The sequence below is a fragment of the Trichomycterus rosablanca genome, chromosome 9, assembly GCF_030014385.1.
Source record: "Trichomycterus rosablanca isolate fTriRos1 chromosome 9, fTriRos1.hap1, whole genome shotgun sequence".
Taxonomy (NCBI): domain Eukaryota; kingdom Metazoa; phylum Chordata; class Actinopteri; order Siluriformes; family Trichomycteridae; genus Trichomycterus; species Trichomycterus rosablanca.
The window spans coordinates 19,051,988-19,079,958 of NC_085996.1; the positions used below are offsets into that span (position 1 = coordinate 19,051,988).

General features: G+C 39.2%; 1 protein-coding gene across 2 annotated transcripts; it reads left to right on the top strand.

Annotated features, from left to right (window-relative positions):
• The first annotated feature begins 363 nt into the window (after positions 1-363).
• On the top strand, positions 364-27,945 carry firrm (fignl1 interacting regulator of recombination and mitosis). 2 transcript variants are annotated; one of them, XM_063001223.1, is made up of 23 exons: positions 364-403; positions 520-605; positions 694-798; positions 3,098-3,238; positions 4,903-5,065; positions 5,216-5,300; positions 5,562-5,700; positions 8,589-8,678; positions 8,777-8,841; positions 8,980-9,128; positions 9,880-10,009; positions 11,638-11,824; positions 12,914-12,996; positions 15,621-15,672; positions 16,668-16,757; positions 17,719-17,904; positions 21,854-21,970; positions 22,085-22,180; positions 22,760-22,873; positions 24,446-24,550; positions 24,679-24,759; positions 24,864-24,995; positions 27,624-27,945. In XM_063001223.1, exons 2-23 carry the CDS (start codon positions 543-545, stop codon positions 27,822-27,824), a joined length of 2,574 nt encoding a protein of 857 aa, XP_062857293.1. In that variant the 5' UTR covers positions 364-403; positions 520-542; the 3' UTR covers positions 27,825-27,945. The 2 variants fall into 2 exon arrangements, with proteins under 2 accessions (XP_062857293.1, XP_062857292.1); XM_063001222.1 differs by having other exon boundaries at positions 369-403; positions 24,861-24,995.
• The last annotated feature ends 26 nt before the right edge of the window (positions 27,946-27,971 follow it).

A 27,971-nucleotide genomic window follows, 5' to 3' on the forward strand; every position in this document is an offset into this window, starting at 1 on the left:
TGCATAGAGCCCTGATTGTAACCTCATTAAATAATCCATTGTCACCCATTAGACCCAGACGTCAGACCAGCAACTTTTTGCATAATAGTGATGGCAAAGAAGGCAAAGTCTATATTAATGCTCATAGTATCCAAGAAACCCACTGTCAGGTGTCCACATACTTTAAGCCATACAGAATATTTTTGAGTACTGGTCTGCGTTTTCCCAGAAAGGTCAAATGATCAGATGTTCCACCCACCTTACATGCAGAGTAACAACCACATTGCATGCCAGTTACTGTACATTTTATATAATATATATAACTGCTTTTTAAAAGAACTCCAGCCATAAAATTCTCAGTAATTTTTTCTTAACTCTTAATACTCCATTTATCATAAAACTAATAGCTGGGATGAGCACATCAGTAAGTTGTTTTTCCATCATCCCTCACTGTTACTTTTTTATTACTTTGTTGGCCTATAAAATGCTATATTTTTCATTTTGCATATTGTGATGTGCATTTGTAATTTGTGTTTACAGACATTCTACAAATAATTGTAGACATGTTCCTTCCCCATCTACCTCTATCAGAACTTGAGGAATGTTTCTCTACAGTCCTACCTAAGGTATGATCTCTTTGAGCTACCTGATTATAAGCTCTTTCTGCCACAGGATTTCTCTTATTATTTTTACAAGTGGTCACTTCTTGTTTAGGTAGTGTTGGTGTTTTCTGGGCTTTTGGAAGAGATCAGCAAGCAAGTTGGAGGCCTGTCAAGTCAGAACACAGAGCTTCATACGTTTCTCAGGAATATTTTGCAGGTCTGTGATGCAATAGCCTTTTTAGTAATAGTTATAGTAATTACATCAACAGAATGGTCAGTTTTAACTAATGATGCAAATTGTTTAAAATGTGTTACAAATGATTTAGCAATGATTAGCAACTTAAATCTAACAATTGAGGTTGTACCAGTATGCTGAGGTATTAGATTTTAATTAAACTCAATACACATTTTTGATCTTTTACACTTTTGATTAGGCAGCTCCTGTGCTACTAAACAGAAGTGCACATTACTTGTGTAAAATGACACAATTTAATGGGGTGGTGCCGGGCTTTACTGATTTACATGTACTGGTCATGCCTTGCACACCAGTGTGAAGCAGTAGGAACCAAATGCATTTTATGAATGCTATTGGCTTTGTTAAAACTAAGATCACCATGTTAGTATAGTTTTTTCCTCACACCCTGTAACTGCACACATATCAGAGCATCAAAACTAAAACATCCGAAACCAAATGTGTCACAATGCATCAATACCTTTATTTAGTTACATTTTACTTTATTACTTAATATTTACAATTTCTAAACATGATAGTAATTCCACAGAATGCACCAGTGTTACTAACAGCAACAGCAAAAACAATTGACCAAAATTTTTTTTATATAAGGCAGTGGTAGCTCAGAGGTTGAAATACTAGACTAGTAATCAGAAGGTCGCTGGTCCAAGCCCCACCACTGCCAATATGGCTCATTAGCAAGGTCCTTAATTCACTTTAAATAAAAGCATCTCCTAAATACCATAAATGTCAGTGTATCAAAAATTAGATGTGACGTTTGATACATTTGTTACATGTGTTATTAGAACATTTCTGTTTTTTACATTTTATGTGTTGTAATGCATTTTTTGACATGTTTAGTAGTGTTTTGGCATATACAGGGGTTGGACAAAATAACTGAAACACCTGGTTTTAGACCACAATAATTTATTAGTATGGTGTAGGGCCTCCTTTTGCGGCCAATACAGCGTCAATTCGTCTTGGAAATGACATATACAAGTCCTGCACAGTGGTCAGAGGGATTTTAAGCCATTCTTCTTGCAGGATAGTGGCCAGGTCACTACGTGATGCTGGTGGAGGAAAACGTTTCCTGACTCGCTTCTCCAAAACACCCCAAAGTGGCTCAATAATATTTAGATCTGGTGACTGTGCAGGCCATGGGAGATGTTCAACTTCACTTTCATGTTCATCAAACCAATCTTTCACCAGTCTTGCTGTGTGTATTGGTGCATTGTCATCCTGATACACGGCACCGCCATTGGATGCACATGGTCCTCCAGAATGGTTCGGTAGTCCTTGGCAGTGACGCGCCCATCTAGCACAAGTATTGGGCCAAGGGAATGCCATGATATGGCAGCCCAAACCATCACTGATCCACCCCCATGCTTCACTCCGGGCATGCAACAGTCTGGGTGGTACGCTTCTTTGGGGCTTCTCCACACCGTAACTCTCCCGGATGTGGGGAAAACAGTAAAGGTGGACTCATCAGAGAACAATACATGTTTCACATTGTCCACAGCCCAAGATTTGTGCTCCTTGCACCATTGAAACCGACGTTTGGCATTGGCACGAGTGACCAAAGGTTTGGCTATAGCAGCCCGGTCGTGTATATTGACCCTGTGGAGCTCCCGACGGACAGTTCTGGTGGAAACAGGAGAGTTGAGGTGCACATTTAATTCTGCCGTGATTTGGGCAGCCGTGGTTTTATGTTTTTTGGATACAATCCGGGTTAGCACCCGAACATCCCTTTCCGACAGCTTCCTCTTGCGTCCACAGTTAATCCTGTTGGATGTGGTTTGTCCTTCTTGGTGGTATGCTGACATTACCCTGGATACCGTGGCTCTTGATACATCACAAAGACTTGCTGTCTTGGTCACAGATGCGCCAGCAAGACGTGCACCAACAATTTGTCCTCTTTTGAACTCTGGTATGTCACCCATAATGTTGTGTGCATTGCAATATTTTGAGCAAAACTGTGCTCTTACCCTGCTAATTGAACCTTCACACTCTGCTCTTACTGGTGCAATGTGCAATTAATGAAGATTGGCCACCAGACTGGTCCAATTTAGCCATGAAACCTCCCACACTAAAATGACAGGTGTTTCAGTTATTTTGTCCCACCCCTGTATATGTATATATTGTGTATGTACAGTATATGTTGTTTATGATTATTAGGAAAGGCAGTCAATCAAATAGATTTTAAATCTATTTTATTTACTTCATACAGGTTCTTTTGGCAATAAAGTGACAAGCTAAGGTATTAATAATTTCTTTTTGGTTCTAGATTATGGTGCAAACGTTGGAGGCCCTGTCTTGTTGTGTACGGCATGTGTGTTCTTTTGACATGCCTACTTCCCTACAGTCCATTCGCTCTCTGCCCTCCTGTGTCCTTCAGGTTCTTAAGGACACCTTTCAACACTGCAAGGTATATATAACTTGTATTACACTCAATACTAAATGCCTTTAATAGCAAAAACTTTGAAAAATAATAGTCTCTCAATCAGTAATATTGATACCAATAACTTAAATTTGCCTACATTAAAATTATTACAAGCAGATAATACTCTTTGTAATAATATTTGTATATAGTTGTTTAAAGATTTATAAATGTTCATAGAAAATTGTTGACAGTAATATTTAGACAAATGAGTGTGTATTTTGAATATTAAAAGCAAATATTAGTCTAAGGAACTTGCTTTAATAATATAATTAATAACAAAATAGCATAACGACAAGTTGAGTAGCTGGGACAGGGACGCAGCGTGGGGGCTGCACTGAAACGAAACATAGTCCAGGGTTCCTTTTCTTGCTTGCTGTCTTTTGTCTTTCTGCGCTGTCATTTGCTTCTAATATTAAGTGTTCAAGTGTATGACCCTGAGATGGACTAAAGCCCTGTTGAGGGAGTATTTGGTGTGTCCATGTGGCATTACACTCACTGCGACCCTGAAAATAATTAAGCCATTAGTTCTTTAAAAACTTGACAGGTGAAATAAAACTTTGTAGACTGTTATATTGTAGGCTAAACTTATTGTTTTGTCTCTTCTCTTTTAACATGCATTATACTGTCAGCTTTGACTAACTGCAAGTAGAAGAATTTAAATAAAAAAAAGAATGATATACTATAGTTTAGTAGGGCTGGGTATCGCCACTAATTTCCTGGATCGATTCAATTCGATTCACAAGGTCCCGATTCGATTCGATTTCCGATTCAACACAGTTAGGCATATTTGAGTTACATTAACAGGTTTTGTTTAATTATGTAAAGATGTTCAGAGAACGAATGTGATAATTGTACAAAGAACACTCATAATTAAAAATATTTGTGTATTTTGTTTACATAAATAATTAATCCAAAACAGAAAACAGTAACATTCATTTTTTATTATTATTTTATGTGTCTGACACGCTACAACATTGTAAATGTAATGTAAACATACACCTGGCTGTTGAACAGCTTATGCCAAGTTTACACTACACGACACTCTGATTAACACCTGGTCGCTGTAATGTTCACACTACACGACTAGGTCAGAAATACTGTAAAACTTGCGTGTGCTGATGTATTCTGATAGAAACTATATTGCGCTCCACCACCTGTTTACAACCTCTCCCCTGTGTTTCCGCTCGCTGTTTCACACATTGATTGAGAGCCGAGTTTTGATCGCAGAGCGAACACAGAGTTCCTCCCGAATCCAGCACCGACCTGTCGCCGAGCGAAAATCAGTGCAAAAAGTTGTGTAGTGGTCATAACTTGAGCTTCTGCCATGCTAAACTGATGTGCAGGTCAGATCTCGTTGCATGAAAAAACACTGGCTGGTCACACGAAATTAAAGGGGGTAACAGATTTCCGTGTGCACCGTATATATATGAATCGATATTGGATCGTTCAAATAAAGATCGATTCGAATCGAAAAATCGATTTTATAAACCCACCCCTATAGTTTAGTTGTCAGTTGACTCATATCAGACCAACAAAAACAGCAGATTGCAGTTGCAACATAGAATTTAATTAAATGTCACAATTACAAACACTCTGTGGTGTCAGAAGGTGCAATATGATTAAATACAAATATTTGCTGCTCTATGCAGGAGAGTGAGATTGTGTACAGTGGACGACTGTCACTAGTGGGCGACCTGCTACAGAGCCTGTTTAAAGGGGCCTACTCACTGCAGAAATACCTAATGGAGGTTTTGGATAAAATCAGTCTGGAAAATAGTGCTTCTGAAGAAGAGATCTCTGATATGATCACCGGTACGTATCTGACAAAGAAAAAAATGTGTTGTGGAGTTTATTCTTTAGGCAGTGGGTCTGTAATGTCATTCTGGAAATAGAAGTTTTAATTTTGTACAAATTACACATAAATTATAGTGACAGTTCTCTTTATTTTTTTTTCCCTTGCAGTCATTCACAGTTTGCTGGACATATGCTCTGTAATATCAAGTCTGGACATTGCTTTGCATGCCAACACATGGAAATTTGTAATTAAGTAAGACCTAAAGGCCTTTAGGCCAAATCAGTTGTAATAATATATTGTTATTTTTCAGTATAGGTAATATTTTTTGTGCTCTTTTGGCATTATGTATTGGCCTTCTTTTCTTGTTTCCTCTTTCTTTTCACTTAAAAAACTAGATAAATTGTTGCAGATTTGTTTTCTTTTCGGCTGCTCTGTCTGTCGATATATCTGGTTAAAATTTATATGTATCTGATTTTTATGGACACACATTATTGTAAAAATGTTTTCGTCCAGGCAGAGTGTAAAGTACCAGTCTCTGGTAGAGGAGCACTTACGACATGGCGACGTCATTTCATTTTTGTGTGAAGACCTGCTGGCATCAGCACGCAATGCTCAAGAGCTGGCAGAGCAGATGCAGCAGGCCAATATACAGGTACAGCACACATTAAATAACAAATGTCTAAGTCTTGTACTCAAGATTTCTACACGACTACACATGCTCAAAAGAGCTCTCCTAAAAGGAGCAATGTTCCACAAAGGTTGGCAACCACCAGCCATTAGCTTGTTGCTTCTTTGTTCTTTGTTCATTTCAGTATCTTAAAAAAAAAATTAGAATGTTTGTGAAAATAATTTAGAATATTTATCATACCCATCTGTCATCCTGTCAACCAATAAAGCCCAACAGTGGGGTTTTGGAAGTAAAAATGCTGTATATTCTCCTCATAGAATTTTGAACGGGCTAGCTAAAATTTAGTCTGACCCCTGTAAAAGCAGGTGACAAAAGTACTTCAAATAACATTCACCGTTTTGGCTACTTTCTGAACCATATACAGTCCCCTCCACAGTTAAAAAAAATAGCTACTTTTCCTGAAAATGCCTATGTCACAGAAATAACAAAAATAATAAGGGTTTCAATCAACTGACAAACTTGCCAGGCAAAATTTGTTTTGCCCCCATGCCCAGTGCAGAGGATGGTATGAGAGACAAAAAGGCCGCTAGGATCACTGTTGAAGAATTACAGAGATTAGCATCTTAGAAACCACCTCCATGCCATCAAATTATTTTGAAGGCTTGCCAGGAAAAAACCTTTCCTGTCATCTAACCACAAATGTATGTGTCTTGAGTTTGCTAAATGCCACTGGGGTCTTGACTGGGACCATGCTGTACGGTTCGATAAAACAAAAATTGAGCATTTTGCCAACACACACTGAAAGTGGATTTGGCTTTGAAAAGTAACATACAGTGTATCACAAAAGTGAGTACACCCCTCACATTTCTGCAAATATTTTATTATATCTTTTCATGGGACAACACTATAGACATGAAACTTGGATATAACTTAGAGTAGTCAGTGTACATCTTGTATAGCAGTGTAGATTTACTGTCTTCTGAAAATAACTCAACACACAGCCATTACTGTCTAAATAGCTGGCAACATAAGTGAGTACACCCCACAGTGAACATGTCCAAATTGTGCCCAAATGTGTCGTTGTCCCTCCCTGGTGTCATGTGTCAAGGTCCCAGGTGTAAATGGGGAGCAGGGCTGTTAAATTTGGTGTTTTGGGTACAATTCTCTCATACTGGCCACTGGATATTCAACATGACACCTCATGGCAAAGAACTCTCTGAGGATGTGAGAAATAGAATTGTTGCTCTCCACAAAGATGGCCTGGGCTATAAGAAGATTGCTAACACCCTGAAACTGAGCTACAGCATGGTGGCCAAGGTCATACAGCGGTTTTCCAGGACAGGTTCCACTCGGAACAGGCTTCGCCAGGGTCGACCAAAGAAGTTGAGTCCACGTGTTCGGCGTCATATCCGGAGGTTGGCTTTAAAAAATAGACACATGAGTGCTGCCAGCTTTGCTGCAGAGGTTGAAGACGTGGGAGGTCAGCCTGTCAGTGCTCAGACCATACGCCGCACACTGCATCAACTCGGTCTGCATGGTCGTCATCCCAGAAGGAAGCTGACGCACAAGAAAGCCCGCAAACAGTTTGCTGAAGACAAGCAGTCCAAGAACATGGATTACTGGAATGCCCTGTGGTCTGACGAGACCAAGATAAACTTGTTTGGCTCAGATGGTGTCCAGCATGTGTGGCGGCGCCCTGGTGAGAAGTACCAAGACAACTGTATCTTGCCTACAGTCAAGCATGGTGGTGGTAGCATGGTCTTGGGCTGCATGAGTGTTGCTGGCACTGGGGAGCTGCAGTTCATTGAGGGAAACATGAATTCCAACATGTACTGTGACATTCTGAAACAGAGCATGATCCCCTCCCTTCGAAAACTGGGCCTCATGGCAGTTTTCCAACAGGATAACGACCCCAAACACAACCTCCAAGATGACAACTGCCTTGCTGAGGAAGCTGAAGGTAAAGGTGATGGACTAAACCCAATTGAGCACCTGTGGCGCATCCTCAAGTGGAAGGTGGAGGAGTTCAAGGTGTCTAACATCCACCAGCTCCGTGATGTCATCATGGAGGAGTGGAAGAGGATTCCAGTAGCAACCTGTGCAGCTCTGGTGAATTCCATGCCCAGGAGGGTTAAGGCAGTGCTGGATAATAATGGTGGTCACACAAAATATTGACACTTTGGGCACAATTTGGACATGTTCACTGTGGGGTGTACTCACTTATGTTGCCAGCCATTTAGACATTAATGGCTGTGTGTTGAGTTATTTTCAGAAGACAGTAAATCTACACTGCTATACAAGTTGTACACTGATTACTCTAACTTATATCCAAGTTTTATTTCTATAGTGTTGTCCCATGAAAAGATATAATAAAATATTTGCAGAAATGTGAGGGGTGTACTCACTTTTGTGATACACTGTATGTATGGTTGATGGTCTGTGATGTGGTGCTATTTTATCTACTAAGGCCCATTTAAAATAAACTCTGTCTGACTCTGCCAAGTAACTAAAATGGGTTATCATTTGTTATTTCAGCAGGACAGCAACCCAAAACATGTCCAGATTAACACAAAAATGGTTTACTTAACACACAATCAGGGTTCCACCATGGCCACCTCAGTCCTGTGATCTAAACTCTGAGTAAAGGGAAGAGTGCACAGGAGAGATTCTGTAAAGCAGAATGATATTAAATTCCCTGCTCTGCATGCTCCAATCTTATAAGATGTTATAGTAGAAGACTTGGTGCAGTTTTTTTGGTGAAGGGAGGCTGTACAAAGTTATTTAATGCCAGGGAACCTATGTGGTTTTGTTTAAAAAAAAGATTTTGAGTGGTAATGCAGAATTTGGTTAGTTCAGTGATTGATCTGTCTTATTTCGTGCTATTTGAAACTTACCCATTTTCTGTTCAAAAGGAAGTAGCAAACTGCCCTGAATACAAAGTTTTCCAGAAGACCACAAAGATGTGCAGGTTTTTTACCAACACTCTAGTTCATTACCTAAAGGTACCTGCTGACAATCATATTTATTGTTTATTGTATTTTTGTATGTGTTGTAAATTACTATTGTTGTGGTTCTAACAACTTTTACATCTTTTTAACAGGAATTTAAACCATTTCTGTCCAACTTTTCTACCTGTTTTTACCAGCTTTACCTTAAACTCATCAGGTAATTTATTTTTAACCCATCTGTGCAATTCTATTGTGTATCATTTTTGCCACTTTTATAGTGTACCGTGTTTAACTAACTGTACCTCTGTAAAATTAGGACTTTATTATTAACTCACTTTTCTTGCTTTTTCTCCAGCAAATTCTCTCCAAATCTCTCTGCCTTGTCTGTGCCAGCCGGCCTGGCTGAAGAGCTGAGCGGAGCTGTTTTGGTTCCTCTCGATGTTTTGCTGACCCACCTTTTGTCTATAAGAACTTTTGCTGAATGTGCGCTGTCCCCAGACTTGCGTAAGACTCATCATTCTTCTTCTCTCCTATTTTCTATTCACCTACTGTTTTGTTTTTTTTAGTAATCACCAATCCATGACATTCACCAACTATTGTTAGAATCATCTATTTGACCTTGGATCCCATTGAATTTGGATCAGGAAATGAAGGAATGTGTTTGCTGAATCCTTTTTTTTCATTAGTCAAGCAAAAACTGCTATATGTATGTACAAACTGTACTAAACTGTAGGTGTCAGCCACGATAGCTTGCTGAACATGCATTCCGTGCTTTGTTTATAAAAAACACTGCACTAGTGATAACCTGTGCTTTTTTGGAGTGAATAAGTTTGTTTTGAGCCACATTTGTTGTTGCTAGTGGTGGGTGCTGAACTCTAATTTTCTCTCACTGTGGGAACACAACACTGTGTGTTACATAACCCATTGGGGTGTGAGTGTGCACGCTTGTGTGCACACAAAGTTTGTATAATAGTTTTTTCTCCCTACCTAAAACATACCAATCTGTGGATTTGCTATACTCAATTGCCCTTAAGTGGGAATTAGCAAGTAAATAGGTTTGTGTCTAATTGGTTGGCACCCTATTCAGGTTGCCCCACCTTGCATCTAGTGTCTCTGGATGGGTTCTGGACACACCTTGACCCTGATAAAGATAAAGTGCTTATTAAAGCTAAAAAATAGATGGATAGTGTAATATTTTGTTTTTGTCACTGTCTACTTAAACCTGAAGGATTTTACATCTTGCTGTGTGTTTTAGAGTGCGGCCCAGAGCTTGTGCTGTCTCAATGTCTGCTGTTGGTAAATGTGTTGGGGAAGCTCTACTCCCAACCAGACGAGGTCTTGTGTCTATGGTGTGGTGGCAGTCAGTTTTCAGAGGAAGTGCCCAGGTATGCTGTATATTGTTTTGGTTGATCCTAGCATTCTATGCAAATTTGTATAAAAAAAGTGACATTATGTCACGTTTTTAGTACAGTAATTGTACTTCCACAAGACATTTGTATTGAAAAGACACAGCAGTAAAAATATTTGGCTAATTTTATTATCTTCAATCCTGGTCAGGGTCACAGTCGGTCCAGTGTTATTGTGGAAACACTGGCTGCAAAGCAGGAATACCCTGTACAAGATGCCAACCCATAGAAGGGATTTGCTCATACCCTCAGACGTAGCCAACTGTGTCTATGCCTGGCCTGCCAATAGCACAGCTGAGATTCAAACTCTGATCTCTGAACATTAAATGAAGTATGTGTTCGGAGCAAACAGTAGTCGGAGGGTTCCGGAGCGTTGATGCTGTCATGTAAAAGACTTAAAGCCCATATGCAAAAGTCTTTTTGATATAATGTGAATGAAAAAGTTTTCAATTTAACTAAACATAATTCAAATATGGAAATAATATATTCCCTAAAAATGCTAACGTGATATCAGTTAATGTGTAGTACTTTGTCTAGGCTAAAATGTAGACTAAAATGTTAACTCTATGTTTAACTATAATTATTTTTGTAAGCTGTTCATATACATTGCTTCACACAACTGGTATTAACTGAAGTTTTCTTTACCCGTGACAATTTAGTGACCATAAACATTATATAAGAAAGTCAAGCACAGCTAGGTTTATCTTTGTTACAGATGTATAGATACCAAACACCTGACACTCATGAGCCAAAACATTAGAACCACTTCCTAAGAAATGTGCATGGCAGTACCTAACAGTGTCATGGTCATATTAAATGTTAGACTGACTATAAGTACATGAGTGAAATGCAGCAGACATGGGCAGCAAAAAGACCTGAGTGAGTTTGATAATGGACAAGTAGTTTTGGCCATATGACTCAGTTGAAATATCTGTGAAACATCAAGGAGGGCTTACAGGCAGCCGTGGTGAGTGCCAACCGATGATGGTTTAAGGAAGGACAAGCCCTGAACCACCAACAGGATATTGGCCAGCCAAGACTCATTGATTTCAGAAGACATATAGCCTATGTCATCTGGTACAGAATAACAGAGTGGAGACTGTGACTCAAATTGCAGATAATTTTAATACTAGTCATGAACTGAATGTGTCAACACATAGCACATCAAACCCTTCTCTGTATAGAGGTGTGTAGTTGCAGGCCAGTCAGGGTGCCCAATAAAACTCCTTTCCATCGTTGAAAACACCTACAATGGGCACACAAGGATTGGTACTGGACATTGCAGCATATTGTAAGAAGGTCAGAGTGTCCGACTAATCTTTTTCTCCACAATTATGTGCATTGTTTACCTGCTAGGGATGGCACCAAAATGCACTGTAGGATGATCCACATCACAACATACAGAAGTTGAATGAAAGTGATTCTAAACATAATTTATTGCAGTGTAACTGCATTTAAAAATGCATAACTGGTTGCAAATGTTGTGAAAAGCGTGTCAGCCATTAACCACCATAGCAGCTGTCTTGTTGTAGTTGGAAATACAAGTTGTGACATTGATAACACCTTGCATATGAACTTTATAATTTCTTTTTAATTTCTTTCTTCAGGTTGTCAGTCTTTGAGGCTGTGTTTTTGAGTTTCCGGCAGTGCCCAGTGGAGCGGACAGTGCCTGTTCGTTTGCCAGGGGTGATGCTTCATGGTCAGGCTCAGAGCACAGTCAGCCTGCACCAGCATGTGTGTGTGCATTTGTGTGGCTGTGTGGCAGCACTGCCTGCTCAACACTTTCCAGCGCTGGTCAGTACACTGCACCACACAAGGTTTCTAGACTTTAACCCACATTTTTATTTACCTTTGTTACCTCATTGCAATTCTTTAATTTTATAAGCATGGTAGTTGCTAGTAAATAGTCCTTTTGGTTAAAGAACTTATTTTTTGTGATTGTCTCTATTTGGGAATCTTGCTAATAAATCAAATGTTAATATGTTTCTAATTAAAACTTTTTGGCTTCTGAGTGGTGATAGTTCGTATCTTGTTGAAACTGTAGCCATCTGTGCCTGGGAATCCAGTGACATATTGTTCCTGTTTTCTCTAAATGAGAAGTTAAGCATTCCTGTCATAATAAGCAGCATTAGATAATGTTGGTCTTACAATTATTCATTTATAGCTGTGTCGGTGCCACTAAGCTTGCTCAGCTGGTCTGTTTTTGCATTGGCTGACTGGAACCTTTTCAGTAAATCTTGCATATACTTTTTTTACATACCCTGTCACTCCAAATTTGGGGTCTTAACCTCTCCTAACACTACTCTTCTTTTCTGTCCATCGCGTGGCCTCGTCCACCCCTTTAATCGTAGCCAATCATGTCTAAATGTAGACACCTGACCAGCCGACAGCACTAATGGGCATTTGAATCTGAATCCCAGTGCTAGTGGGCTAGCACCATATACCGCTGCATCACCCTACCACATTCCATGTCTTACATGGCTTGTTAATTATTAATGCCAAAAGTATATATTTTATATGAATTAGTATTAGAAACGCAAAATAAATTAAACGTTTATGTCTGTAATGTAAATGTAGACGTCACTGTGGGTAAAAGCATCTGTTCAAATGCTTAAATGCAAATGGAAATGTAAAGGAAGAAAACAGAAAGACATGTATTGCATTTTATGTAAAATCATTATTCCTGTCAGATTTTACTCTGGTTTGTTTCATTAGGAACTAAAATCCAGAAACAGTACACATTAATGTAAGGTGTAAACCGATCATATTTGTTCCTTGCTCTTTATTCATCATCTGCTATTAGGAAGATTATTCAACTATTCAAACAAACATTGTGTGCTTGGAGTCTGAAAAGTCACAGGTTTTCTGTCTCACTGTCCTTAGGAGCGATCATTGTTGGATTCTGTTCTCCAGTCAGACACCCAGACGACTGTCTTATCCACAGATGTTTGGTGCTTTCTGGCACGGTGAGTGTGCACACAACCAGCAGTGACTACAAAGTTTCCATGGATTACACTGACACTTGACACATGCTTGACACTGAGGCATAGTGCACATTTAAATAAAAATATATCCTGCTTACACTGAAAGCAAGCTGATTTATTTTATTGTTGTATGCAAAAGGTGATAAACTGAAATTTTTTGATTCAGACTCTTTGCTGGACAACTTCAATTGGTGTTGAGGTGCATCCTGTTTGCTTTAATTATCCTTGGGTCCATCTTTCAGAAGTATAAAATTCCTTATCACTGTTACGCAGATGATACCCAGTTTTATCTCCCACTAAAACCAGGAGATAATGGTTCTTTGAGCCTCATTTTTGATTGCTTGAGAGATTAACAGTTGGATGTCTAGGAACTTTCTTAATTTAAACCAAGACAAAACTGATATTATTATTTTTGGAAATCCTAATTCGGGAAGGGCCATAAGAAACGATCTGGGGCCATTAGCATCGTATGTAAATAGCCATGTAAAAATCTGGGTGTCATTTTTGATCCCGCTCTTAAGTTTGAGAAACAAGTTAATGCTGTTGTGAGAGCTAGTTTCTTTCAACTTAGGAACATTGCTAAAATAAATGCTTTTAATAATTTGGAAACAGTAGTTCATGCTTTTATTTCCTCGCGTAGTGATTTTTGCAGTTCACTGTACTTGGGAACCATTCAGTCAAGCTTGTCACGTCTACAGCTGGTCCAAAATGCAGCCGCAAGGCTCCTGACTGGTACCAAGAAAAGGGAGAGCATTACCCCCATACTTGCATCATTGCGTTGAATGTAAAGTTCTATTATTTGTTTTTAAGGCTTTACACGGCTTGGCTCCGAGCTATATCGCTGACCTTCTCTGTGTTCACTCCACTCCTCGAGCTCTACGATCCTCTAACCAGCTGCTTTTAGCTATTCCACGTTCTCAAATGAGGTTCAAAGGTGACGGGGCCTTTTCTGTAGCTGCCCCAAGACTCTGGAATAGTCTTCCACTTTCCATAAAGGAGTCCCACACAATAGATGCCTTTAGGTCAAATTTAAAAACATATTTGTTTTCTTTGGCATTTGAGTGCTCTTAATGAATAAGTTTTTAATATATGTTGGGTTGTCATAGCCATCTTTGTTTTAGTGGTTTTATTTGATTTATATGTTGGTGCGTATGCACAGTATCTCACAAAAGTGAGTACATCCCTCACATTTCTGCAAATATTTCATTATATCTTTTCATGGGACAACACTATAGACATGAAACTTGGATATAACTTAGAGTAGTCAGTGTACAACTTGTATAGCAGTATAGATTTACTGTCTTCTGAAAATAACTCAACACACAGCCATTAATGTCTAAATAGCTGGCAACATAAGTGAGTACACCCCACAGTGAACATGTCCAAATTGTGCCCAAAGTGTCAATACATCTTCAACCTCTGCAGCAATGCTGGCAGCACTCATGTGTCTATTTTTTAAAGCCAACCTCTGGATATGACGCTGAACACGTGGACTCAACTTCTTTGGTCGACCCTGGCGAAGCCTGTTCCGAGTGGAACCTGTCCTGGAAAACCGCTGTATGACCTTGGCCACTGTGCTGTAGCTCAGTTTCAGGGTGTTAGCAATCTTCTTATAGCCCAGGCCATCTTTGTGGAGAGCAACAATTCTATTTCTCACATCCTCAGAGAGTTCTTTGCCATGAGGTGCCATGTTGAATATCCAGTGGCCAGTATGAGAGAATTGTACCCAAAACACCAAATTTAACAGCCCTGCTCCCCATTCACACCTGGGACCTTGACACATGACACCAGGGAGGGACAACGACACATTTGGGCACAATTTGGACATGTTCACTGTGGGGTGTACTCACTTATGTTGCCAGCCATTTAGACATTAATGGCTGTGTGTTGAGTTATTTTCAGAAGACAGTAAATCTACACTGCTATACAAGCTGTACACTGACTACTCTAAGTTATATCCAAGTTTCATGTCTATAGTGTTGTCCCTTGAAAAGATATAATAAAATATTTGCAAAAATGTGAGGGGTGTACTCACTTTTGTGAGATACTGTATATTATTTTGTATGTATGTTAATGATTTGTTAAATGTTGCATAGTTGAGTGGTATTTATACTTGATTTTAATGTACAGCACTTTGGTTGACACACGTCTTTTAAATGTGCTATAGAAATAAAGGTGACTTGACTTGACTAAGATGTGTCGATTGGAAATCGATTGGATTGCACATGCTGCAATTTGAATTGATTTGGGCATAGTTTGGAACAGCACATACCTGGGTCTGTGAATCTCCATAATCAGATCTTTAAAAAAATATCTAGGGCTTTGAGTGTTCAGAGGACCTTAGTTACCTCTATTTTGAAATTGAAGAAGACATAATTGGCCTTAATCGTCAGACCGTATTCAGAATCCAGACAAGAAGGTTATTGTCGGAAGGTAAGAACCAATCCAGTGGTCACTCTAAAATGATCTGGTCTGATTAGATGAAATAAAAACAGTGTCCAAAAAAAATCAAGAGGTCTAAATACTTTCTGAATTTACTGTGTGAATGTTGATGTGAGTGTGTTTAATAGAATGTTTGTTCATCCTTTTTTGTGTGTTTGCCACAGGTACGGCACAGCCGATTTATGTCTGCACCATGTTCTCCTCACAGCTCACCTGGTGAGTGCATGCAATTTAATGTAACTTTTATTTACACACTCTTAATATATCTAATGTTCTAGCTTTAAAATCTCACTTGAGTAATATTGTCAGGGATTACATTAGATTACATGCCCTGTAGTGAAAAATGCATTTAGTAAGTAAATACATTCATCTTACAACTAAACAGTACTTGTTTTAGGTGTGTTCTGTCATCATTTATGTCTGAGGCTCATTTCATTCATGCTGGCTTGTTTAAGTTAGCAAATTACACTGTCCAGTTTTCATGGCACTGAAGTTTTTGCTATATTTCATTCCATTTAGTCTGGCCTTAAGCTAACACAGCATTCCACAATAAGAACGTCAAACCAGCAGTCAACTATGGTGATGCTAGTGTAACATTGTGGGAATGTTTTGCTACTTTAAGGCCTGATTAACAGAACCATAAATTATGCTCTCTACTAAAGAATTCTAAAGGAGAATGGTAATAGTAATCTGCTAATAATCAGAAATTGCAAATAAAACAGTGATTTAAAAGAACAAGTTCATGGCTGAATAGCTCATAAGAAACGAAATAGGTTTTTAATGTGTCCAGGTCAATTGCTGTGGCAGGACATTAAACAGCCATTTAAGAGTCAAAATTATTTTAGAGAAATGTGAAACACTGTTCCTAAATTACTGGAAGTGTTTGGTTGCAAATGTTGCTGCTAAATAAGGCATAACCTGCTATTAAGTTAATAGGTGGGGCAATTACTTTTTTACACAGATAATAAGCAAGTAAGTGATCATTTAAAAACTGTTGTATTTCCTCAGGTTCTGTAAGTGTTATACTACATTTTTATGAAGATCTAAAGCATTTTTGTGTAACAAATATGCAAAAAAATGATGCATGATGCTTTGGATACATATTCATGATTAGGTCTAATAAAAATATTTTGTACTGCAGTTTGCAGATCACATATTTTTTTGTTGTGCTGCAGAAATTGATTAGATCTTTTCCTGTTTTGTATTGGTAGATAAAGTCATGTCCAAGTAAAAGCTGTCAAAATTCTCACTTGGGTTTGCTGCTGAGACGCCTCCTCTTCCTCATGACCCCAAACCACCAGGTTAGACACACACAAATGCATGTCAATTCATTTTGAAAAACCTGTGTTTTATGTGGGTCTGTCAGGAGTATGTTTTTTTTTCCAATCTGCACATTGAACTAATTTTTATTTCTGTGGACTTTTTTTGCATGCTTTTATATTTTTCTCAAATATTTACAATTGTCAGGGATTTTATGCATTATTACCAGATATATTTTACAAGCTCAACATCCTTTCTACATAGTCTTGTTGGAAAGAAGACTCAAGGGTTGTTGCCATGACTGAGTGCTGAAATAAATTGCATTAGTCTGTTGCAATGTAGGGGCACCATGGTAGCAAAGCTGTTAAGAGTGAATGCTGCACAGCGGAATGGGTCCTGGGGACCTGGGTTTGATTCATGTCTCTGGTCACTGTGAGGAGTTTCTCATGTTCTCACTGTGTCTGCATTGGTTTCCACTATCCAAAAACTTTCAGAAGGTTAATTGTCTGCTTGAAATTGACCCTAGGTGTGAATAGGTAAGTGAGCATTTTCAACCTTGGATTAGGACCGAATAATTTTGCTGTAATCTTTACTAACGCTTTAAACGCGAGTACATTTAGCAGATGTTATCATCTATAAACAATCTAAGCAATAGAGGGTTAAGGGCCTTTCTCAAGGGCCCAACAGTGGGAACCTGGCAGTGGTGAACCCCTGACCGTCTGATTATTTGTCAAGTACTTTAACAACTGAGCCACCACTGCCAAGGAAATTATAAATTTAAATGTAAACATTCCTGACGCTACTAATACAGAGTTCACCAACTATGTGCCACAAATAACCTTGGGCACTAAAGTGTTTATTGTTTGCTGATATCCCTGGCATTGCATAGGCCTATTTTTGTTAATTGTTGGTGCAGGCATCTGTGTTTCCAGGGCTCCTCTTAAGTCTGTTGTCATTGTTCCTTTATATTCAGTAACCTTCTGTATATGTTTTTATCCTCAGATGGACTTTCTGAAACACTTTCCACCCTCACAGAGTGAGAATGTGTGTGTGTGGCATCCTGTTTTGCTCAGAAGTTTGTGTGTGGAGGTGCGTGCTTGTGTGGTGGACGAAGTGCTGAGCAGTGCCACAGCTGCACTGGATGCATGGCAGGGTACTGGCTACAGACTGGGAAATGTAAATGCACTGGTAAGGACAGCATTTAGCAAATTGTTGCTTTTCATTTGTCTCAGTGTCTCCAGACCACAAATGGCAATTAAAATATTTAGAATTAATTTGGTTATGCATTAAAGGTTAAGGTTTTTTTTTCTATTTTAGTTGCTCTGGGAAAATCCAACTCTAGCAACAGTTTCTTTTGGGAAAAACTCATAATAAAAGATAAAGTATGTGTTGTTGTTGGACCAGGGCTCTGTATTGTGCTCCATTTCCTCAAACTGGCCCTGAACAAACTTTGACACTGAAATGAAAGCAATCCCATAATTGTTAAGCACTAAGGAAATTTTAAGAAGCTGGTGACCATGACCAAATCAAGGTTTTGTTTTAGCAAGGTATTATTTTATGGATTAAAGATTAAAAAGTAATACTTTAACCCACAAATGCATTAAGCTTGAGAGTGATTGTCATTCTTTGTAATAATAGAAATTTTTATTTTCTATTTTATTTGCATTTTCTCCCAGTTTAGCGTAGTCAGTTTGTCTTTTGCTACTGGGGGATCCCTGATTGCAGTCGAGGTGGGTACACTGCTGCTCACGCCTCCTCCGACCTGCGCGCAGCCCTGTGCGGAACCCTTTTTCACCTATGCACTCTGCACAGGTGCCTCTCTATCTGCCAGTCAGGGTCCTTACGCAGCATTTGAAGACCGTACCCACTTAGTCCGGTCATCCCTCCCTGCAGGCACTGCCAATTATGCCCGCTAGATGGCGCCCAGCTGACCAGTGGCAAAGCCGATTTTCGAACCAAGGAGTTCAGAATCTCGGCGCCGGTGTGCTAGCGGAATATCCAGCAGCGCCACCTGGGTGCCAATAATAGGACATTTTAATTTTAAAATAAACCCTACACAATTATTGGCACCACAAAAAATTTTATGAATAAAATGTATATGAAGTATATTCTTTTTTAAAAACATAACATGCATAATTTAAAATTTAAGTTCATCAGAGATCACAGTCAGAGAGTTGCAGAATCTAGTGGCCTTTGGAAGTCAGTTTGCAATTAGACTATTTTCTAGAATGAGATAATTGTGATGTTATTTAAATACAAAAATAATTGTTTTCATTTTGCTTTGTCCTTTTTCGTCACCCCAACCACAACATCCATAAAGTTTTTCTTTGGCCGTCCTCTTTTCCTGTCTGGTGGCTCCATCCTCAGCACCCTTCTCTTGATCTAACTCTCACCCCTCCTCTGCACATGCCCAGACCATCTCAATCTCTTCACCCTAATGTCTCCAAAACATCCTACCTGCTTGGTCCCTTTAATAACACTCTCCTAACCTTGTCCCTCCTCGCCACTTACGACAAGAATCACAGCATCTTTATCTCTGCCACCTCCAGCTCCCTCTACTGCCTCCAAGTCATATAACACAGCAATCTGACTACTGTCTTGTAAATGTTCCCTTTCACATACCCGTCTATCGTATATTTCTCCTGACACTTTACGCCATCCACTCCACCCTGCCAGCACTTTTTTATCACCTCTCCTTTACGTTGTAAAATACATTTACCTTAATTTAAGGTTTAGAGTAACTACAACTACAACTGTTTACCATGGATGCCATTCATCCTACTGTGTTTTGTACATGTCAATAATGTGCCATTAAGGATCTTGGGCACTAATGTTGAATGATGAGGTCTGGCTTAGAGTCTGCATTTAAATTAATCCTCATGTTGGACTGAGGGCAGTGCTGTTCCATCAAGATATTCCATCAAGATTTTTTCTCCTGTTGACACTATTTGTTTGTCCAATGTTACGTCCTGTGCAAAATTCTGTAGTGGTATTACACATAAATCACATATACAGTGTATCACAAAAGTGAGTACACCCCTCACATTTCTGCAGATATTTAAGTATATCTTTTCATGGGACAACACTGACAAAATGACACTTTGACACAATGAAAAGTAGTCTGTGTGCAGCTTATATAACAGTGTAAATTTATTCTTCCCTCAAAATAACTCAATATACAGCCATTAATGTCTAAACCACCGGCAACAAAAGTGAGTACACCCCTAAGAGATTACACCCCTAAATGTCCAAATTGAGCACTGCTTGTCATTTTCCCTCCAAAATGTCATGTGATTTGTTAGTGTTACTAGGTCTCAGGTGTGCATAGGGAGCAGGTGTGTTCAATTTAGTAGTACAGCTCTCACACTCTCTCATACTGGTCACTGAAAGTTCCAACATGGCACCTCATTGCAAATAACTCTCTGAGGATCTTAAAAGACGAATTGTTGCGCTACATGAAGATGGCCAAGACTACAAGAAGATTGCCAACACCCTGAAACTGAGCTGCAGCACAGTGGCCAAGATCATCCAGCGTTTTAAAAGAGCAGGATCCACTCAGAACAGACCTTGCGTTGGTTGTCCAAAGAAGCTGAGTGCACATGCTCAGCGTCACATCCAACTGCTGTCTTTGAAAGATAGGCGCAGGAGTGCTGTCAGCATTGCTGCAGAGATTGAAAAGGTGGGGGGTCAGCCTGTCAGTGCTCAGACCATACGCCGCACACTACATCAAATTGGTCTGCATGGCTGTCACCCCAGAAGGAAGCCTCTTCTGAAGTCTCTACACAAGAAAGCCCGCAAACAGTTTGCTGAAGACATGTCAACAAAGGACATGGATTACTGGAACCATGTCCTATGGTCTGATGAGACCAAGATTAATTTGTTTGGTTCAGATGGTCTCAAGCATGTGTGGCGGCAATCAGGTGAGGAGTACAAAGATAAGTGTGTCATGCCTACAGTCAAGCATGGTGGTGGGAATGCCATGGTCTGGGGCTGCATGAGTGCAGCAGGTGTTGGGGAGTTACATTTCATTGAGGGACACATGAACTCCAATATGTACTGTGAAATACTGAAGCAGAGCATGATCCCCTCCCTCCGGAAACTGGGTCGCAGGGCAGTGTTCCAGCATGATAATGACCCCAAACACACCTCTAAGACGACCACTGCTTTATTGAAGAGGCTGAGGGTAAAGGTGATGGACTGGCCAAGCATGTCTCCAGACCTAAACCCAATAGAACATCTTTGGGGCATCCTCAAGCGGAAGGTGGAGGAGCACAAAGTCTCGAATATCCGCCAGCTCCGTGATGTCGTCATGGAGGAGTGGAAAAGCATTCCAGTGGCAACCTGTGAAGCTCTGGTAAACTCCATGCCCAGGAGAGTTAAGGCAGTTCTGGGAAATAATGGTGGCCACACAAAATATTGACACTTCAGGAACTTTCAATAAGGGGTGTACTCACTTTTGTTACCAGTGGTTTAGACATTAATGGCTGTATATTGAGTTATTTTGAGGGAAGAATAAATTTACACTGTTATATAAGCTGCACACAGACTACTTTTCATTGTGTCAAAGTGTCATTTTGTCAGTGTTGTCCCATGAAAAGATATACTTAAATATCTGCAGAAATGTGAGGGGTGTACTCACTTCTGTGATACACTGTAAATACATAAATTTCACTTGTATTATCACTGGAATTTGATAGTATCTACAATTAGTAGTGATGAACCATGCAGGAGTTTTTTTTTGCTTTAGGTTTACAATCTTTACAATAATTTCAGTAGATTAAAACACCGTTTGGCTCAACTTTGGTTTTGTTAAAAGTAAACATTTGGTGTCCAGATGGCACCAAAGCAGGCTATTATGCTAGCTCACCATCACTGGCACCCAGGTTTGAGTCTCGTCAGTGCCAGGGAAGACCAGTGAACACCTGCTGTCTTGTCAAGACACCTTGATGAGTGGTAAAAATAATACTTTAGTGTGTTCCTCTGTGTGTGTTAAGGCTGGATGTAGAAACATGGCACTGGCTGGTGAATAGAAAAGCCAGATTCATTTACATGTGTTGTGTGATGTGTTGTGTTATTGAAAAAAATAAGTCACAAACAGTGAAAAGATTTTTACATCTCTGTCACTCTTATTCCTTAGAATAAGGCATTGGGATGTGTACTGATGGTAGTTCGAGGAGAAGGCCTGCAGGATGAAAGCATGGAATTGTCACTAAAGATTGTTCACCAGCTGTGGAATCGCATGTGTGCTACTCAGGTACAAAAAACGCCATCAGTTTAGGTGGACGTTGTACTTACCCTGTCTTGGTTAATCTGATTAATTCGTAGACATTTTTTTATTTACAGTTTTATTATTCTCTCTTTTATGCAGGTTCAGATCCACCCCTTACTTCAGTGTACTTTCAGATTGCTTCTGTCTGTTTCAGCCAACGTCATTAAAAATGTGGAACCACATGCCATTGTTCAGGTTAGAAGCTTTTGCTCATCATTTTTTTAGCATCTGCTTTTCTACTTACATATTTCATTTATCCTGTTGGTATGGTAAACTGTCCCTCCTAAATGCACACTTATTAGCCGTAGAGTTAAGCGATTTTATTTTCAGCACACACTTTGAATCTTTTAGTGAAGATAGTGGTAGAGATGGTAAATATTTGGTAAAATAATGCCATCGTGTCTACATGTACCAGATATACCAACAACACCTTGGGGAATCCATGCCTTATTAATTGAATGTGCTAACCAGTATCAGTATAATGTTTCAAAAAGTTAAGTGCATGTTAAGATAATGAAAATCTTTTGTTGTGGTGATGCTACTGGAGAGTAAACTTGCACCAGAAAACAGACAGCCAGAAATCTTTTCACAGCTTAGTTTTAGGCTCATGTGCACTGAAGCTGATCTGGTAGCTTATGGTGGTGTCATGGTTTCCCATGTTTTATTGTTCACCTGTCTGTAAACACAGTAATTATTAAAGCTAAATGAAAAATATAATAGTCTCATGAAAGTACTAAGAATCTTTACTTCTTCTCTTCTGTATGTGGTTTGTAGGCTTTTACGTGCCTGAGTGGTCTAAATCTGCACAAATGTCCTGATGAACTGGTGCTGGCTGCTCTGGAGTTTTTGGCCTCTATGGGGAAGGTTTTTGTTCCTTCTGATATTCAGGTAACACAACGACATACAGGAAAAAAAAAAGTTAATTCTAACATTTTTTCTCTACCCATGTTGCAGACATTAAGTTTATTATCTAATGTTTGCTATGCTAGTTTTGTATTGGAGATACAAGTATTAGAGCAAGTGAATACATGGAAGCTATCAGCTGTTCAGTGTATGTACATCAGCCTCAGTTCTGCCGTTAACTATTTTATTGTTGTACAGCTCTATTTAGGAACCTTTTCACGTTGTTGTTCAAACCTTGTTTAAAAGATATCTTTACCCCAGTCTTAATGTATATTACATGTACATTTCTGTTGTGCTTTTAAAAATAGAGACATTGTAAAAAAAAAAAAACCTTTTATAGTCTTGGGTGTAAAACCATAAAAAATGCCAGATAGACCTTTTTTTTTTAAACAGTGCCTGATCCAGGCACTCTGAGGACATGAATGGTTTATAGCTTAACTTGAGCAATTAAAAGAGCTGTTGTCTGTGAGCTAAATGTATTGTCCTACATCTTAATGTACAGTGTGTTTAAAACTGTAAAATCACCATTGGTGGAGTTGTTAAATTGTCTTCTGACGAGTTGAAAATGTTGTATTTAGAACACAGCTGCTCTTTCAAAAGCATATTTGCTCTGTATGCAATTTGGCATGTTTTAAAATATACATGAAAGTCCCATACTGAAATATAGCATGTAGTTTTCATACTTGAGAATTTCCAGTTTTGCTTATGGTCTAACCTCCTGCTTGTTATCACTGGGCTTGCACCTAGTCACTGGAATGTGCAAATTACATAACTACTTGTTGGTAATTTCAAACATAAAAAATGACTAATTAGTGATAGTGACTGAAATGGAGAACTTTTTACCCACGCCAAGTCTATTAACAGATCGGAGACGAAATCTGACACCTCTACTATTTGAGTGAAACTGGACAATATAGAGTGAAAATCTTAATGTACACTAGTTACAAGGAATGAAACATTTAGTGGCACGAAAGCAAAATTCATTCTCCTCTGGGCAAAATGGATTTGGGGTTTGACAATAACTTGTCTTGTTTGTCATACAGCGGGGGCTAAAAGTTTTGAGAGCACCAGTGAAAATGATCCATATGTGTTTTAATTATCTATGTGCATAACAAATTGGTTGAATCATGAAAATTTTTTTACCAAGTACTAATTCTAAAATTCATGCACGTTGTCCATTTTGCTATAATGATAGCAGCTACTCGAGCTATCGTGGACACAACACATTTGTGCAAAATGATACACGTTTTCCCAACATAAGTTCACAATATTCCAAAAAGCATTTTGTGACATTTCAGAATGCTTGGCTTTCTGTGACTGTGGAGCAAAGGTAATGACAATCCATACTCCCTGATGTCTTTGGTCTTTAAGTAGCTAATGCAAAGCTTTAAGGGTTGAAAAGAATAATGAAAAACAATGTATTACATTTAATTGAATAGAAATATTTTCTTTGTCATTAGGGATGTATACCCTGTCTGTATTGCTGATTTCTGACAATTACTATTATTAAGTTGCATAGCACTTTATATCAGTTTTTTCTTTTTCTGTGTTGTGTAGTTTCAGGTTCTGCCCAGACTCAGCTCACTGTTCAGTTCTCTGCTGGCTCATGATTCTTGGCTTCTCCATCAACATGCCCTGGAAGCATTTGCCATCTTTGCTGAGGTTAGCCTTAACTGTGCAAGATCTGTTCATAAAAAGTTTGACCTTTTATTTTCTCTCATCATTATTTTTTTTAAAAGCATTATGCTTGGTTAACCCTGATCTAAAGCTGCTTTTTCCTTTACTTGAAGGCCACTAATCATGAGGAGGTTATCTCTCAAAGTCTGACACTGGACAATACTAAGAACAAAGTGGTGAACTTCCTCAGCAAAGTATGTGACGGCATGCACGTAACAAGTAACAAACTGAGACCTGTTATCATTTTTAAAGTTTGCTGAGTGCGTAGGTGAATATTAATAGATGTGTATTTCAGCAGGTCATTACAGACCAGGGAACTGCAGAGGAGCGCATGAAGAGGCTCAAAGCGGAAGCAAATGTGATAGAAAAACACAATGACAGACTGGAAAAAGAGGAAAATACAACTAAAGACACGTCTCTTGCTGTGGAGGTGAAATTAGTGTTTTATTTTCTTATTTACAGTGCACCGCAGAATAATTTATCCCTAAATCATCTTTTCTCTGCAACTTGTACAATTTTTTCAGTGAAAGCAGAGACTTTTGCTAATGGGTTGCGACTCTTACAAGTTTTGCGCTGAACCTGGCACTAATTGACTCTTAAAAGAGCTGATTCTGGGTCAGGGTGTTTGAGTCGCAAAGCAGCACAAAGTTTTTGCCCAACAAGTTGGCAGTTTTTCCTCCCCTTGTTAAATCATTGGAATAACCCATTTAAAAGCTGTTGAAGTAGAAGTAGAAATTTCTCTAAGATATCTTTGCCTATACCATGCATTGTTCATTTCCACCAAGTTCAATAAGAGTGGTCAGATACGTTGAGTACCTTTAAGATGGTCTTATTTCCTTCTACAGATCTGTAGCTCTAGAATAATTCATGTTGCATAAAATTTAAGCTACAAGTAGTCTTGTCATAACCAGGAGTCTATTATTTCTTTTAGTAAATTGGTATTTAGAATTCTGTTTAAAATAATGCAGTTTTATATATTCATTCAGACCACGTAAAAAATACATATAGTCGTTATTCATTTTCAGTGTAAATAAGTTCAGTATAAATTGTTGCCTTTCTTGACTAGATACATTTACAGATCCAATAAAGCAAAATATGGCTCATTTTAATTTCTTAACAGCAGTTGTAATAATCATTGACAGCAGGCGCTCAGGTGGCACAGCAGTCTACTACAGTAGCCCACCGCTGATGAAATCCGGGTTCACATCTCAGCACAGTGTTATCGGCCAGCAGGACATCTACAGGTCTTATTGGCTGTGTCTGAGGGGAAAGGGAATGGCCAAAGTCCTGTGAAATTCTTTTTGTTTTGGATATTATCAGTACTGTACTTGATCCAGATCTATACCACATTTCACTGAGCGTGTATGGGAATTATATAATCGTAGTTATATATATATATATACAGTGGGGTCAAAAAGTATTTAGTCATCCACTGATTGTGCAAGTTCTCCTACTTAGAAAGATGAGAGAGGTCTGTAATTTTCATCATAGGTACACTTCAACTATGAGAGACAAAATGAGAAAAAAAAATCCAGGAAATCACATTGTTGGATTTTTAAAGAATTTATTCATAAATTATGGTGGAAAATAAGTATTTGGTCACCCACAAACAAGCAAGATTTCTGGCTCTCACAGACCTGTAACTTCTTCTTTAAGAAGCTCTTCTGTCCTCCACTCGTTACCTGTATTAATGGCACCTGTTTGACCTCGTTATCTGTATAAAAGACACCTGTCCACAGCCTCAAACAGTCAGACTCCAAACTCAACCATGGCCAAGACCAAAGAGCTGTCGAAGGACACCAGGAAGAAAATTGTAGACCTGCACCAGGCTGGGAAGAGTGAATCTACAATAGGCAAGCAGGTTGGTGTGAATAAATCAACTGTGGGAGCAACTGTAAGAAAATGGAAGACATAAAAGACCATTGATAATCTCCCTTGGGGTCAAGATCTCATCCCGTGGGGTCAAAATGATCATGAGAACGGTGAGCAAAATTCCCAGAACTACACGGAGGGACCTGATGAATGACCCGCAGAGAGCTGGGACCAAAGTAACAAAGGCTACCATCAGTAACACACTATGCCGAGAGGGACTCAAATCCTGCAGTGCCAGGCGTGTCCCCCTGCTTAAGCCAGTACATGTCCAGGCCCATCTGAAGTTTGCCAGAGAGCATATGGATGATCCAGAAGAGGATTGGGAGAATATCATGTGGTCAGATTAAACCAAAATGGAACTTTTTGGTAAAAACTCAACTCGTCGTGTTTGGAGGAAGAAGAAAAACCCAAGAACACCATACCTACTGTGAAGCATGGGGGTGGAAACATCATGCTTTGGGGCTGTTTTTCTGCAAAGGGGACAGGACGACTGATCCGTGTTAAGGGAAGAATGAACGGGGCCATGTATCGTGAAACCTCCTTCCATCAGTGAGAGCATTGAAGATGGAACGTGGCTGGGTCTTCCAGCATGACAATGATCCCAAACACACCGCTCGGGCAACGAAGGAGTGGCTCCGTAAAAAGCATTTCAAGGTCCTGTAGTGGCCTAGCCAGTCTCCAGACCTCAACCCCATAGAAAATTTGTGGAGTGCGTGTTGCCCAGCGACAGCCCCAAAACATCACTGCTCTAGAGGAGATCTGCATGGAGGAATGGGCCAAAATACCAGCTACAGTGTGTGCAAACCTGGTGAAGACTTACAGGAAACGTTTGACCTCTGTCATTGCCAACAAAGGTTATGTTACAAAGTATTGAGTTGAACTTTTGTTATTGACCAAATACTTATTTTCCACCGTAATTTACAAATACATTCTTTAAAAATCCTACAATGTGATTTCCTGGATTTTTTTTTCTCATTTTGTCTCTCATAGTTGAAGTGTACCTATGATGAAAATTACAGACCTCTCTCATCTTTCTAAGTAGGAGAACTTGCACAATCAGTGGCTGACTAAATACTTTTTGGCCCCACTGTATATAGCAATAACACACTGATCTTCTTAAGTCACTTAATTCATAAGTCACTGTGGCTGCTACTCTGTCTACATTTAAATTTTATTTTATTTTCAGCCCTGTGCAAAACGAGCACGCCAGGAGACCACCGGAGAAGAAGAGTATGAGCGCTATCTCCAAACAGCAGAAAGTGCTCTGAAGGCACTGCAGGGAATAGGAGGTGCCGATTCATCTCCTCCACAGTGGGTAACATCCAGACTGAAGGACTTGCTCACACTGATCACTGGACTCAGTAGCAGCACTCCTGATGTGTCCTGATACAGCTTGCTTCCAATACAATTCAGATTATTTCACCAACCACAAGACCATGCAACTGGTTTTAGGGCCAAATTTATGTTCAAAGTGCACTTTTTTTTTAATAAAAGGTTTCTCCACTTGATCTACCTTTGTATAATAAATTTTATA